This window comes from Podarcis raffonei, chromosome 9 (assembly GCF_027172205.1).
Source record: "Podarcis raffonei isolate rPodRaf1 chromosome 9, rPodRaf1.pri, whole genome shotgun sequence".
Taxonomy (NCBI): Eukaryota; Metazoa; Chordata; class Lepidosauria; order Squamata; family Lacertidae; genus Podarcis; species Podarcis raffonei.
In genome coordinates, this window is record NC_070610.1 from 24872559 (window position 1) to 24889255 (window position 16697).

The 16697-nt window shown below is 43.6% G+C and overlaps 1 protein-coding gene across 2 annotated transcripts in view; it reads right to left on the reverse strand.

Annotated features, from left to right (window-relative positions):
- The window catches only part of NFXL1 (nuclear transcription factor, X-box binding like 1), a 58812-nt gene that overhangs the window by 16067 nt on the left and 26048 nt on the right, over positions 1-16697 (reverse strand). For both annotated transcript variants that reach the window (XM_053403575.1, XM_053403576.1), the window contains 3 exons: positions 11951-12091; positions 7876-8042; positions 4562-4631 (listed from right to left, as the gene is read on the reverse strand). In XM_053403575.1, the coding sequence (XP_053259550.1) occupies positions 4562-4631; positions 7876-8042; positions 11951-12091 (378 nt within the window). The remainder of the gene's footprint in view (positions 1-4561; positions 4632-7875; positions 8043-11950; positions 12092-16697) is intronic.

A 16697-nucleotide genomic window follows, 5' to 3' on the forward strand; every position in this document is an offset into this window, starting at 1 on the left:
AATTTGCTATGTGCCAGGTCCAGAAAACATCAGAGCGGACGCTCTATCTCGCAAACCTGAATATTTGGAGGGGGAGGGAGCGCCGGAAGAGAGACATATTATCCCAGAGGACCACTGGGTGTGTGGTGCGGCCTGGGTGGGGCAAAGAGAACTGGTAGAGGGAACGGTAAATGATGAGTACGCCCAGGACAAGCTCAGAGGTCTAAGGAGAGAGGGAGAAGACCCCGGGGGTTTTGAAGAAAGAAACGGGGCATTGTATTACAGAGGGGCGCTATATATACCCGAAGGGGAATTGAGGGGGAGAGTACTCAAACAGCTGCACGACAATCCCACAGCGGGGCATTTTGGGCAACACAAGACCATGTGGTTGGTGACCAGGGAGTTTTGGTGGCCCAAGGTGAGGGAGGATGTACGGGAGTATGTGAGAAGGTGTGACCAATGCCAGAGAGCCAAAGGAGAAAGGCGGGCACCAGCGGGGTTATTAGAACCGTTACCCACACCAGAACGACCGTGGGAGGCGGTGTCGATAGATTTTATGACTGATCTGCCCAAATCCCAGGGGAAAACCGCCATACTAGTCGTAGTAGACCTGTTAACTAAGATGGGTCACTTTGTAGCTTGCTCACATGCAGTCACGGCGGAAGAAACAGCGAAATTGTTTGTAGAACATATTTTCAGACTGCATGGCGCCCCCTTGAGGGTGGTTTCCGACAGAGGGAAACAGTTCACGTCCAGATTCTGGAGGAAACTTATGAGCTTATTGCACGTAGAGGTCAACTTTTCGACTGCCAGGCACCCTGAGACCAATGGGCAGGCGGAGAGAGCAAACGGTATTCTCCAACAATACCTGAGGTGTTATGTCAATGACAGAGAGAACGATTGGGTCGAAAAGTTGGCACTAGCGGAATTTGCTTACAATAATGCTGAGAATGTGTCCACCGGGATGAGCCCCTTTTTGGCTAATTATGGGTGCCACCCCAGGGCGTTTCCAGGGGAAGGAGGGGAAAGATGGAGTGTTCCGGCCGCGGAACTTTTTGTAGAAGAAATGGAAGCGATCCATCGTCAACTCCAACTCAACTTAGAAAGGGCCAAGGAAGAATATAAGAGGCAGGCAGACAAGAGCAGAAGGGAAGGTGAAACAATTAGGGTGGGGAGTCGGGTCTGGCTATCAACCCAAGGGTTGCCGTTCAAGGGGGGTTGCAAGAAATTGAGACCCAAAAGATTGGGACCATTTGAGGTCATCCAACAGGTCAACCCAGTGGCGTTCAGACTCCGGTTACCGAACCACATGAAACTGCACCCAGTATTCCACAGGTCATTACTGTCACCATACAGGGGGGAAGGTGAAGGGGTATCCACACGGGGGCCAGCCATAGAAGAAAGGGAAAGCCGCAACCATGTGGCGGAAATCATCGACTCCAGGTGGAAGGGTAATCAGGTGGAGTATTTGGTCGCGTGGGAAGGGGAACCGGAGTCGGAAAACACCTGGGTGAAGGCAGAGGAGGTCCGTGACGAGATCTTGATCGAAACGTTCCACCAAAGGTTCCCCAGGAAACCTCAGCCAGTAGCGAGGTTTCGGAGGGAGTACTTTGGCACCACCGACGATGAGGAGGAACTGGAGGGATTCAGGGAATCGGAGTTGGAAGGAGGAACAGACTCCGATGAGGAGGAGTACTTGGAAACCGGAGACAGCAAAAGGTGGAGGGAAGTGTTCGAAACTTCGGAAGATGAGGGAGGTTCCTTCAGGGGTTTTGCTCCCTCGCCTCCCGCAGAGGAGGGGAGGGAAGGGGGTGAAGGGGGCCCTGGAGGGGAGGTGGATGTCAGGGAACTGCCATCTGAGACTAAGGAGGTGAAAGGGCTCATGGAGGGTGAGAGAGACCATTCAGCGGAGGAGGGGACCAGCAGGGGGAGAAGTGGAGTTCCAAGGGAAAGTGAGTCGGAGGGAGGGCTCAGAGACACTTCAAGCGGGAGCAGCGGGGAGATTTCAGGACCTCCTGTAGGGACACCCACTCCTCGGCGGAAACTGTCACGCCGAGAGTCCAGAAGACGCGTTTCCGTTAAGGAGCTTTTATGCTGGAAGAAGTTCCGTAAACGCCCACTGTCCGATTCAACGAGCGATTGATGGAGTCATGTTTAAGGAGCTCCATCACAGACAGAGGTTTGGGGACTTAGCCAAACTCTGAGGGATTAGGATTTTACGCACAAGCAGCTCATCATCCCATCACACTCCCCTATCCCTGAATGCAGACAAACAATCCAACTTCAAACAATAGTGTATGAAGATACTTGCTTTTTTACTAACCACAGTTAAGAATAAACACAGTTTAGGGTTCAGACAACATATTAAAAATGTGGTTAATCTAAAATGCAAGCTTCAAATCTCTTTGCAGCCACAACAGAAGGAGTAAAGAGTAAAATGCAAGCATGGAGAGCGACTAGGCTGATTCTTATAACATTGGAACACAACTACTGCCTATTTTTATTTAATAATTTATGTGCTGCATTTTAGGGTGCAATTGCCCATTTAAGGTGATGGGACAAAATGTCATAAAATGCAAAATACTTACAAACCATAATACCATCTAATTAAATTTACATTACACTGCCTTGAATTCCATAATAGCAAAAGGTCAGCAATAGTTGCTGTTTCTATAAACTTTCTGTTATAGGACACTGAAAGTTTTGCCTCTGGCAGCATCAAAGTTTGCTTGTTCCCTAAAGCGAAAGGGAGAGGGACACTAAAAAGGTATCACTTGCACCAGACAGTGAAAACTCCTTCTGTGCTTAGTACTACTGTAGCCAAACAAATGTCTCAAAACCTCACATTTTAAAATTATTATTATTATTAATTATTATTATTAATTATTATTATTATTATTATTATTATTATTATTATTATTAAATTTTTAACTGGATTGTTTAAATAAACAAAAATGTAAATGCTAAGTCTTAAAACTAGGTTAATTTTAAATAACATGGAAATAAACTTGTTAGACCACTCTTGCTTTTAAACGCTAGCCTCGTAGCTATAGGGAGCCAGTAATTGCATGCAGCTACGTGAGCGTGTTAGTGGAGGAAGTGATGGCTCCAATAGGCTTAGGGAGGAAAGCCTTCTATTGTAGCCTAGTTGTGGATTATTTTACTGGCTGGCAAGGGAAAAACCGTGGCTAGTAGGAAAAGAGTCTACTCAGTGGCAAAAACCTTATTTATTTCCCCAGGCTTTAAGATCTGACCTCTTTAATTTGTCCAAGCCTAATTGCTAGGGACAGGGAAGTAAGTGTGTGTGTGGATACACAACTGTGGTGTGTGCTTGGTGACCATGACCGTTTCTCTTGGTTTGTAAATCTGCCCATGAGCCCCCAAAAGGTTGGTGACCTCTGGTTTAGAGATTAACAAGCGTTTTGCTTTTCTCCCCAAGCCCTAATGCGAAGAGTTAATTTCCCCTTGCCAGCAAGAAAGAGAAAATAAACCCTGCATGTTCTGGCCTTAAACTCTTCCGTATTGTAAGAAATGTACACTTTTCTGTGCGTTCTGCAATTTCCATTTAGAATGTACCCTTCTAATAAGCCCCCAAAAGTTAGTTGTCTATAATAAATAATAATAATAATAATAATAATAATAATAATAATAGCCTGCTGGGTGCTGGTGAAGGTGGGACAAAGCACTCCATCCCTCGTCCTCACGCACCTGCATGGAATTCCTGGTTGCCTGTTGTTACAAGGCTAGTTCTTAAGTACACAAGTTAGGAAAAGTAAAGGTAAAGGACCCCTGGACGGTTAAGTCCAGTCAAAGGTGACTATGGGGTTGCGGCGCTCATCTCGCTTTCAGGCCAAGGGAGCCGGCATTTGTCCACAAACAGCATTCCGAGTCATGTGGCTAGCATGACTAAGCCGCTTCAGGCACAACGGAACACTGTGGCGAGTGCCAGAGCGCACAGAAACGCTGTTTACCTTCCTGCTGCAGTGGTACATACTTATCTACTTGCACTGGCATGCTTTCAAACTGCTAGGTTGGCAGCAGCTGGGACAGAGCAACAGGAGCTCACTCTGTTACGGGGATTCGAACTGCCGACCTTCTGATCGGCAAGCCCAAGAGGCTCAGTGGTTTAGACTACAGCACCACCCGCATCCCTTTTACAAGCTAGGTAGCATGCTTACATCCAAATGACCCAATATTATCCAAGTTATTACTTAAGAGGAAATTAGTATCTACAATTTTTAATGTTTTTTTATGTTATTAAATCATTTTTTATCCATCTTGCATTACACATATATCAGAATACTGTAATATACTTTTTCTCTATTCTTCCCTACCAGTTTAAAGAACGACGACAACAACATCAACAACAACAACAATGAACCGCCACCAGTTTCACGCAGTGAAAATTGTGGGATAAAAGTACACTTGCAAATGGGAATACACACTTAAGTACCTCGTGTGATTTTGCCAGTGTTTAACAAGTAAAAAAACACACAAAAAAATAAATTTTAAGAATTGGGGTCGGGGGGATTGCAGTACTTATCAAATATTCCCCAAATATTTTTAATTCATATATAATTACCTCTTTTGGACACTGATTTTTGCAGGAACTCAGCTCATCTTTTTCCTTTAAGTCAGCACAGGTGATTTTTCTGAAGAAATAAGAGTTAAATCGAGAAAAACAACATTTAAAAAGGAGTTAAAATGAACAAGTACACACTGTTTACAAAGTGCGTGAGAGAGAGAGAGGGAGAGAGCACATCCTGTCAAATAAAGGCAACATGTCACGCATCTGAGAAAGTGGGTTTTAATAAACAAAAGATTATGCCGTAATACATTTGTTAGTATTTAAGATGCCACCAAACTCGGTTGTTTTCATCTTTGTTAAGTAGCTCATAAAAACGGTAGTACTTTGTTCTTAAAAGTCTGCATTATATTGGGGGACGTTGAAGCACAACACTAATGCATGCTGTTATTGCTCTTGCCACTTTGCCGGCAGCTGAACGGGGCTCATTAGCAACCCAATGTTTACTAAATGATTTCTTCTAATGAAAAAAATGCCTTGCATGCCACGTATGTGTCACTTAGCCCCCAAACCAAATGTGATGGCAGCATAGCTCGTGGGTTGGAAAAGCTTAGACTTTTGCTTTGCTTCCTTAGGTGCAGGCTGGCCCGGTTCCCTAGGCACTAGAAAGAAGTCAGTTATAGAGCACAGGTGGCAAAATAAAAATATTGCACTTAGAATGCGGGAAGAAACCCACTGAAACAGGCACCGCCGATCCCCCAATGCACACAGAGAAGGCAATAATTAGCTGCAGCCATGCAGCACACCCAGGTCTGTTTCTTTCTTTCTCTCTCTCTCTCTCTCTCTCTCTCTCTCTCTCTCTCTCACACACACACACACACACACACACACACTTGGAGTGCTGTTGGAAGTAGGAAGTAAATAGCAGAAGTTGTCAGCAGAAGGCGACCTTTTCGGCTTAACTGTTGAGTGGCAATAGTTTACGCTGGAAACCGTTGTGTAATCCAGCCCCAGGAAGCGGAAAGTGGCTGTTGCACTTTAAAGTAGCGGGATCGGCTGTTTAAAATGGAGGCGGAAAGTCCCCTAACAGCTGTCTCATGGCCAGAGCCGATTGTGGGCTCACGCAGGAGCGATCTGAGGCAGTAAAGATGGCGTGCGGTAGAGCAGCAGCTGATGCGCAGCCACTATATGCCGCAACCAATCAAATTTTGTCCACGCCGCTGCTCCGCTGACGGCAATGGTGGACGCAAAGAAAATGGCCAGCGGCTTCTCCCAACTGGCAACTGTCTCCTCAGAAAGTACAGTGGTACTTCGGGTTACATACGCTTCAGGTTACAGACTCTGCTAACCCAGAAATATTACCTCGGGTTAAGAACTTTGCTTCAGGATGAGAACAGAAATTGTGCAGCGGCGGCACAGCAGCAGCAGGAGGCCCCATTAGCTAAAGTGGTGCTTCAGGTTAAGAACAGTTTCAGGTTAAGAACAGACTTCCAGAACGAATTAAGTTCTTAACCCGGGGTACCACTGTATAGGAAAGGGACAGCCAGTAGAAAATACAGCAAAGCAAAGAAGGAATTATACACAGAAACAGAAAGGCACAATAAGACTAAGGAGAAAGCAGAGAGAGAAAGACAGAGTTTTGTTTTGTTTTGTTTTTTCCAGCAAACCAGGCAAAGCAGGGAAAGATGACAAGACACAGAGACAGGGTGTTAGTACAGATGCGCTGCGGCAACAAATAGAAATAGGGAAAGACTGCAGAAGAGAAACACTTAACTGACAGAAGAACAGAGAGCCAGGAGGAACAAACTGCTTTTACCAAGGCGGGAGAGAGAGAAACTGAGATTCACTGAACCTGGGCTTGTGGTTTCGCTCTCTTCAGAGAAACCATAAGCTATAACCATGGTTTGTCTGGAGTAAGCTAAACCATGAGCCCAGGATCAGACAACATGCAAAGCCAAATCATAGCTTAGCACAGCAGAACCACCAGAGCAAAGTAGCTGCAATCTCCCCATCAGGAGCCAAGATGCTTGCATTAAACCATGGTTTGGTTTAGTGTTACACGTGAATGAGGTCAAAGTGTGTTCAGTGAATACGCTCTTATGACAGGGGGAAAGCACATTATCTCAGAACGGTTAGCATATGTGGTGCTTATGTCAACACCTGGGCTTCTTCACAGATGCAGATTTAGGGGAGGGCAACTGGTTTGCGCTCACTGGGCGCAAAGCAGAGAGGGAACAGCAGGGAATATCACAACAATGACTTAGAAAAGGAAGGGTGGGAGGGGCAAATTTTGGCATCGCACAGGGCACCACGGAAATTTGAAAGCCCCCAGTCTGCCACTGTTGCTCAACACCATGCTAAGCTATGCCAGCAACATGGATTTAGAGCAAGATCCTACAAGCTGGCTGTCCAATGGGCCAAAAGTCCCTGCTACTTTGCTGGCTAGCATGATCTCCAGGGCAAACATTTTCCACACCTCCTTCTCTCTCTCTCTCTTGGCTAGATTTGCTCAAACAAGCCTTAGGTTGCACCAGTTTCTCAGGATTTCTCTTCCCAGCATTCCAGTAGGTAGTTTACAGAATCCCCTTCAGGAATGGCTCTAACTGCATGTGACAAGGCAGTTGCTAAAACCAGCCTGCCAGAACAGGAACGCTATGGATATGGGCCCCTATATCATGTGCAGATGTTGGAAAGACCAAGCAGGCAAACACAGTTGTCTCCAAGCCAGTTTAAACAGGCTGTTTGCTGCACCGGCCTAGGACCCTCGTACCTACGGGACCGCCTCTCTCGGTATGCCCCACGGAGAGCCTCAAGGTCCATAAATAGCAACACCCTAGTGGTCCCCGGCCCTAAGGAAGTTAGATTGGCTTCAACCAGAGCCAGGGCCTTTTCAACACTGGCTCCAGCCTGGTGGAACGCTCTGCCTCATGAGACCAGGGCCCTGCAGGATCTGATTTCTTTCCGCAGGGCCTGTAAGACAGAGTTGTTCCGCCTGGCCTTTGGCTTGGAGCCAATTTGATTGCCTCCCCTTCTTTCTTTTTCCTTTCTCCTCCTGTGATGAGGCTGCATTTTAATATTTTAATGTTTCAATATTTTAATGTTGTATTTTAATCTTGTTTTTAAGTTGTATTCATTCAGCGTTTTTATTATTGCTTGTTAGCCACCCTGAACCCGGCCTTGGCTGGGGAGGGCGGGGTATAAATAAAAATTATTATTATTATTATTATTATTATTATTATTATTATTATTATTAATTTCCATTATCCCAGAAGAAAGGCAGGGGGGAGAAAAGCTCTTCCCTAACGCAGCATACAAACTGCATAGTATTTTACATTTTCAAAGTTGAAGCAGAGTCTCCTTTAATTACTTACATGCATTCAATGTACAGGCTTGTGAGTTTGCAGTGACACTTCATCCGTATCATCTGGGCACACAGCGGGCAATCTCCAGGGTGGCAAGGCAGGGGGCATGAATGAGGGCACCCAGGTGGTCGTGGCTTGGAGCATTCTTCTTCACACTGAGAACATTCTTGACCTGCCTAGTAACACGGGAAAATGAAGTGGTGGAATTATTTGTTCTTTGGACAATTTATTAGTTCAATAACCTTTTTTTTTTAACCATGGTTGCACTTGGTTAAGTAAACAAACCTAATTACCTTTTTTATTTTTGAAAGGAAGGCAAATCACAAAATCAAGCTGCAATGTTTCAAAAGTACACAAAAAACAAGGGTATAAAAACAGCACACTATTCTCGTTTCTAGGAGTCACACAGAGCAGCTTCATAGGTTACTTAGAACTGCAGGCAACCAACAGCACTCTCTTTCACGGTCATCTGGCAGCGATTCCTCGTTACATGTGAAGTGCCCCCCCCCCCAAATCATAGCAAAATATACCTGCAAGATCCTTTCCCTGTTGTTAACTGTGGCTTCTGCAGTTGGCTAGAATACAAGTTTTAAAAAATGCAAATGAACAGCAAGTTAAAGGTAATACAGAATTACCCTGTAATTGCACCTTCTCACGACGAACTCAGGTGCCAAATGCCAATAGGACTGCAGCCCCAAGAAACTCCGAAACAAGAGGGAAACATCAAAACATTTGGAAGATGCAATAGGGATATGCAGAGTTTTCAGAAGTACATTTTGAAAAAAACCACCTTCCAAAAACAGCCCGTGAGAACTGAGAATGCTCAGCAGCCACAGAATGTGGAACAGAAAAACTGAAAACTGGATGGAATGGTCTGCTGAAGGAAAGCATGGCTGGCTGGCCAGCACCCTAAACAGCAGCACACCTATTAGGAGGCAATTAAATACTGCAACGTTTTGTTGCAGGTTGTCATGCCACCCACCCCAAATCCTGCCTCTGTCATGAGATGCTCAGGCACTGCCCACACTCCCTCTTAACAGGATGCACAGGTCTGAGCTGGGTTTTTGATGGGTATTTCTAAAACTCCCTTTTGTTTCTGCTGCCACCACAGATAATGTTTATCTGACTACTCCACCCTAGTGTACCTAAATAAATGGTGTGTGGTATAATGCAATAATTTATTAAATGGAAATAATCAAAAGGGCTGTCTGATTACAAGGGTGTACATAAGCGTATGGTTTCAGCCTTTATCTTATTTGTCACTTTATTAAATAGACAGTAATGGTTACTGTAATAGGTAAAGGTAAAGGTAAAGGGACCCCTGACTATTAGGTCCAGTTGTGACCGACTCTGTGGTTGCGGCGCTCATCTCGCTTTATTGGTCGAGGGAGCTTCCGGGTCATGTGGCCAGCATGACTAAGCCGCTTCTGGCGAACCAGAGCAGCACACGGAAAGTACCACCGGAGCAGTACCTATTTATCTACTTGCACTTTGATGCACTTTCAAACTGCTAGGTTGGCAGGAGCAGGGACTGAGCAACGGGAGCTCACCCCGTCGTGGGGATTTGAACTGCCGACCTTCTGAACGGCAGGTCCTAGGCTCTGTGGTTTAACCCACAGCACCACCCGCGTCCGGTTACTGTAATACTGGTGCTCTATTAATAAATTAACCCTGCTCTTACACCATCGACCACAGGCTCTCAGACTCCACACTAACTCCACTCTCCATGCAACTCTCAAATGAACTCAAACTGTCCCACCATCAAACTCCCCTTTAAACTCTCATCCGCTCACTACCATTCCAAACTCTCCCCCCCTGTTACCAAGCATTTAGCTTAATGCCTCTACTAAGATGCATTTACCTTAATTATTATTATTACATATGCATGCAGTATTATATACGAAACCACCAGAACACCACACAGGACCCTCTTGTCAGTCACAAGTAGCTGAGCTAGTTTGCACTGAATTTCAAAAGGGGAATTAGAACAAGAGCTGAAGTAAAGGTGGAGACTAAGCAAATGACATTTAATGCCACCAAATGTCAATCTCGGAAAGGTTAAAACGAACGAAATTGTTATGTGATTGTAACTATGGCATTTGAGCACAAAGCAAAACTTTTTCTTGCTTTTCACCTGCACTGTACTAAAAGACATTAATTTGAGTCATTAAGGCGTCACTGTTCAAATATATATTGGATTCAAGAAGTTAAAAAAAAACCCCACAGAAAGCCAAAAATTACTACTCAAGAAAGCCTTCTGTTTTTAGTTTCTACCATAAAGTACATAGTATCAAGGGCAGTGAATGACAGCACAACACACATCATTCATCAGTATGATTTCTGTCCTTTTATAGTCTTCTTAGCAACAAATAATTTTTCGAGACAGGAATCTATTCTACAAACAGCTGAAAAGGAGCATGTTAGTGAAATGGCTGCATATTCCTCACCACAGATAAGAGGACAATCTTTAAAGGTTAAATATCTTTATTTGTATCCACTGTAACTAGGTTTAACATTATTTCAATGGAGCAATTTACTTAAGAGATTTTAGCCTCCTTTAGCACAGTGTCCAGGAAACAAGTCTGTTTCCACAAGTGGTTCAATTAAAAAAAAAACTCATTAGGGAATGACAGTTATTTAGAGTCACACACACATAAAGGAAGTGAAGTTGCTTGCCAGCATTCATTCCATTAGGTGGGCTTGCCAAAGTCTTGTGCACCCCTCTCTCCCCAGCAACTGACACTCCCCTCTCATCATATTATCTTCATAACAACCCTATGAGATAAGGTCAGGCTGAAAAACAGTGACTGACCTGGCTCATATGTCACATTAAGACAAACTATGGTTTACTGCAGACATCGCCAAACTTGGTCCTCCAGCTGTTTTGGGACTACAGCTCCCATCATCCCTAGCTAACAGGACCAGTAGACAGGGATGATGGGAATTGTAGTCCCAAAACAGCTGGAGGGCCAAGTTTGGCCATGCCTGGTTTACTGGGACCAGTGAATGTGTGGGTTCCTGGGGGAGAGGGGCTCACAGCCACTTTGCTCCCCCCCGGTCCTTTTCATTCCCACACCACGCTGAGGTAAGCCAAAGTTTGTCATAATGTTTTGCCCAAACCTGGGATCGTGGTTTCACTCTCTTTACTAACCACAAGCTATAGTCAAAATTTTGATTATTGGGTTAAATAATGCAGATGTCAAAGGCTACAAAGGAGACCAATGATTCTGAAAATATATGGCTTTTCTTTTATTTCATTTTGTGAATAGGGAAGACATCACCTGGAGACTGCCAAAGACTCAGAGGTAAAACGCTGTTGCTTTAGTTTTCTATACTGTACACATATTTATAAATATTACGTGAAACAAAAATGATGTAAATCAATACCAGATCAGTAATAAAAACAAAAATGGGTATCAGAAACTTAGAAAATTGTGCTGTATTGTTCTTTTTATTTGATGTTTATTTTGTTCTGGTATTTGTAGTTTAAACTGTCAGAAGCTAAATAATGATAAAATATTAGAATAAAGTCATATCCATTTCTTTATCTTTATAAATAAATAAATAATATATATAAATAAACTGACTTCACATGTACACTGATGATGTCTGAACTGGCAATTGTTGCTGAGGAAAGAGGTCTTATGGGTTGTGGTGGATACCTGACATCTCTCCGGTCAACAGTTTAAAAAGTAGAGCAATAATGGTATAAGAAATAATTGTCACAATGGTAATATGAAGTGCTATTGCTTTCCATTTCATATATTTTGCTTGGCATTATCAACTGACTCACACTATTAAAATTCAAACAAGGAACTTCCATGAAGAACAGAAACCGTGCAAGACTGTTATGTATTATTTCTGGATAAAATTTTGACTCCACAATCCACTGAAGAATGGGCATATTTTATTATTTAATGTACAACCAGGTGCTTTCTCATGCACACCCCTTGCCATTTAATATGGACAATCAAACCTAACTGAACCATATACCAAAAACATTTAAAAGCATCTGAGCTGGTTGCATTTCACAGCACCTGACAGCAAGGTGTTTTTGCTCTGCTGCAAGAAAGGTCAAGCTTACCTTATGGACATCGTTGCTGCTATCTGTTTCAGTAACTTTATGGCATTCCTTCGTGCAAGTATGATTCTGGCAGTCAAGGAGCCTTCCACACAACCTTTTGCAGGAGTAGGGTCCCACAGCATGACATGCCAATGGACTCACCTGAAAGATGGAAGACAACTTGTATGGGGACCACTGTGGACAGCGTTCAACAGTTTCCATAAAATAAGAATTAAAACTTGCCCATGTGCACATGGGCATAACAGCATTACGAAAAAGCATATGAAAACTCTGTATCAATTCTGCTTTCGAGAAGCATCCAAATCAGAACTAAAGATATTCCAGACAAGGCAGACAATCCATAATTCTCTCTCTCTCTTTGAGACAGAAGGAAAAGTACAGAAACATGCACAAACAGGAACTGGGGTGAACTTGACACTTAAGTAATGCTGACAATAATTGGACTCCTCAAAAGTTTTCTGAAGTGTGGCAGATATATTGCTGGAGATCAGTGATTATGATGAAATACACATTCTAGAGTTTGCCCTCTGATAACTTGTTTTGGTATAAGGTTGTATTCTTGGAAGCTGTGCAATTGAAACTCTGGAAAAATATTCCCTTCAAAACTGCCACTAGCTTACATGTTTGCATTATAGGTTTTAAAATCCATAATAATACATGATAAAATAAGCTTGAAGAGGCAAAATACAATTTCATACTTGTCTACTCAGAAGTAAGTCAAACTGAGTTCAGTTGGAGGTCCTCCCAGGTAACTGTGTATAGGATTGCAGCCCTAGCTACAAACCTTAGCAATGACTATCCCATAAAATCCAGTAGATAACACAAGATCCATCAGTTCAATTTGCCATGGGACAACTGAAACTTGTTAGTGTGGGATGATTCTGCATCAGGCAGTTAAGTCCAATCAGAATTAAGAAAATCCTCCAGATGTACACATTTGAGTATACATTGCCTCTTTTATCAGCTACATTCTAAAAGTTTATATTCTAAACAATCCAACAAAACATGGCACTTACAGCCTGTCTTTTCTCTATGGAGCTCAAGGCACCATACATGCCCCCTTTGCTATTACATTTTATATCTCCCTTTATCCGAATATCACAGGGTAGTTTGCAATCTAAAACAGAAAAACATAGTAACAAACAAAAACACCACCCCACAACACAGTTTAAAAGGCCAATGATTGTTTAATTAGCCAAAGGCCTAGAAGATGATGAATGTTTTTGCCTAGTGCCTAAATATACGTAATGAAGGTGCCAGGAAAGCCTCTCTGGGGAGAACATTCCACAAACTATCTTCTTTGGTAGGTAAAGCTGAGAAGTAGTGACTGTCCCAACCCAGTGGGTTTCAAGGTTTAGTGGATATTTGAACCTGGATTTCCCTGGTCCTAGTCTTATACCCTAATCATTACACCGCTCTGGCTTTCCAATTAATACCTACCTCTGTAATCGATGGGCATAGTGGCTTTTTAAAAAAATCACCTCTATACAGTAGGGTTCTGCCAGGGGAAAATGTTCAGCTTATTTATTTAGCCCTACACTGGAATAGGACAAGATGCTAAATCTACTTTGCTTAGACCTTGAGCGATGTGGCAGAAACTAACTTTGGGTTTTCTCCCATAAGGTTCCAGGAACATCTGAAAACTTCTACATGTGCTTTTACTTTAGAGCATGTTTACACAGCTTGCGTGTTAAGAAACATGCTGAAAAGCCATGAGTAGATATTGAACCACAGCTCCTGGAACATACAGGTGAGAAAGTTTGAAGGTCAGCATCAATTGCATTGTCTCAGGAACATGTAGTTCAGCCTTCCCCAAACTGGTGCCCTCCATATATTGTACTGTAATGGCCACCATCCTTAACCATTGGCCATGATGTGTGGGGTCGATGGAAGGGCACCAGTTTGGAGTAGACTGTAGAGGGGTCTAAGGAGGAGGTAAAATAGAGAAATCAAGTCACGGAAGGAGCTACACAAAACTCTCCTGTTAAAAATAAATAAATTAAGTTGTAACTAGATGGCTGGCTTGCTACAAACCACATCTGCAATTCCACTCACAATCTGCTTTTTAGTCAGAGAATTGTGTACAGTCACATCCACCAAAAGCACAAGCAACTGGGCTGTGTAAGACTTTCTGCTGTTAGCTTCTAACATCAAATCCATTTCCATGCCTGAAAGAACAGCATGTAAGGAATGCTTTGAAGTTCTAGTATCTTCTGCTTAGCTGCAATTTCTTCAAATTATTACTTCCGCTAAAAACAAACATTTTCACAAATCCAAAACATCAAGGTAGCTCACAGAAGGACGATAAGAGGTAGAACAGAAGAACCAGCCAACATCCATTTTGGGAGAGGTGAGAATTAGCAACAACACTGAAGAAAATGTTTCCTTCAGGAGACAGATTGCAGGGGGGGAAACCCCACGTTCATATAAATAATACATCCTCCTCCAATATAAATTTATATGTTCCTCTTTCACCAAACATTAGGCTTGTTATAAGCCAACAGCACTGGAAGTGGAAGGTGAAAACAAAATGAAGTCAGAAACTCTTGGACTTTATGTCAAATTAGGGGGGGGGGAGAGAAGAACCATATAAAAATATGTTACAGCGTACTTTTTAAAAAAGACTTAAGTTTCCATTCCAAAATTTGGGTTTACCTTGAGATACAAATTAAGTTCCTGGTTTCCTTACGAAGAAACTTGAAATGCTAGATGGACAGCAACTTCAAATGCAAGGGGTGTGGTTCAAGGTGTCTGAGTAACCGAGGGCCAGACAAAGGCCTCTAGAGTCACTTTTGGTTCCTGGACCTGATGTGTCATAAAGGTAAAGGGGTAAAGGGACCCCTGACCATTAGGGGTCCAGTCGTGACCGACTCTGGGGTTGTGGCGCTCATCTCGCTTTATTGGCCGAGGGAGCCGGCGTACAGCTTCCGGGTCATGTGGCCAGCATGACCAAACCACTTCTGGCAAACCAGAGCAGCGCATGGAAATGCCGTTTACCTTCCCGCTGGAGCGGTACCTATTTATCTACTTGCACTTTTTGGTGTGCTTTTGAATTTCTAGGTTGGCAGGAGCAGGGACTGAGCAACGGGAGCTCACCCCGTCGCGGGGATTCGAACCGCCAACCTTCTGATCGGCAAGTCCTAGGCTCTGTGGTTTAACCCACAGCACCACCCGTATCATAACCCCTGACATAATGCTTAGTAATGCAACATCATCTCATTGCAAGCTTTCCTGCACCTTCTTGTCACAGACTGGCTGGATGCAGAGCAGTGGTGTGAGGCAACAGCTGAGGAACCCCCAGGGGAAGAAGGCTCAGAGCCAGAGGATTGGTGTCGGAACAACAATAAGAGGGAGAAGAGGGAGCAGACAGACCGGAGGAAGTGTCAGAAGCTGAAGAGGTAATAGGGTTTAGTGAGCAAGAAGGGGCTGAATCAGAGGTGGAGGCTAGAAAGGGGGGGGGGGTCAGGAGGCAGAATGGAGGCAGGCAGCTCCCCCCTGGTCTCCCATGAGGAGGGTGGAGCAAAGAGAAGCAATGCAAAGGAGCCTCAGGTTGCTGGGGAAGGACCCAGGGAAGGAGTCTAAGAGAGTGGTGGGAAGGTGGGGACCTTCAGTCCTTGCAACTGCCTCATTGAGGCAAGACCTTTGGGGAAGAGTTGCTGGGGTCACAAGGCCTGCATTGATTTGGTTTCTTTGAATAAAGAGCTAACTTCACAGACAATAGTGGTTGGGGTTTTTTCCTGGCCTTCAGCTGACACCTCTCCACTTAAATGGTCATTTGTAAAGTCTGGAAACTAACAACACGTCACATATTTAATATTACTAAATACTACCAGGTGAAGAAAAAGGACGAAACATAACACTACTGTTTTTTGCAACAGCCACACATTGGCTGCAACAACATATTGGAGTCAGCATCCTGGAACACGCTCAGAAGTTTGAATTAAAACATCACTCAGAATAGCTTTTCAGCTAACGAACAAAAAGCCTGGCTCTATATAACCAGCAGGATAGCAAGAATAATCCTATTATAATGAGAAAAGCAGTATAAAAAATGACTTCTACTGGAATGTTTACAGCCTAACATTGAAATTTACTGTGCCAGCAAATTGTTCTGAAAAGATGTGGAATTAATGGCATTTCAGCATGATATTACAACACAAGTGTTCAGGAATAGGGAATAATTTATGCAAACTAGATAGCATGTTACTGAAGCGTAGCTTTTTTGTTGTTTGAAATGGACAAGGGCGGCTACAGTTTTGGCACCTATTTCTGCATAAAGACTACAACTCCCATCATCCTTGAATATTGGTCACGCTGGCTGGAGCTGATGAGAGTTGGAATTCAGCAACATCTGGAGGGCACCATGTTGGTTATCCCTGCTTGAAATACTGGTGATGTCCCAGCAAAACAGAAGCAGGGAAGAAGAAATGTAATGTCTTGAAAATGTGAACTCACTGGAGGAAAAGACAAGCAATGGAAAAGAGGGAGCAGCAAAAGGCAACACATCAAAATCATGACCAGAACAAGGAAGATGAACAACAGAAGGTAGAACAGGTGTTAAGAGGATGGAGATGAGAAATCAGAAGATACAAAATAGGCTTGCTGCTATTATCCAGACGAGTGCTAATTTTAAGTCTTTAGTAGGAGAGAGAGAGAGAGAAGGAGGGGAGATGAAGGCTGCAATCAAGAAGGCAGTGAAAAAGTTATAAGGATCACACGCTTATGGAGACGGATTGTAACAGAACCA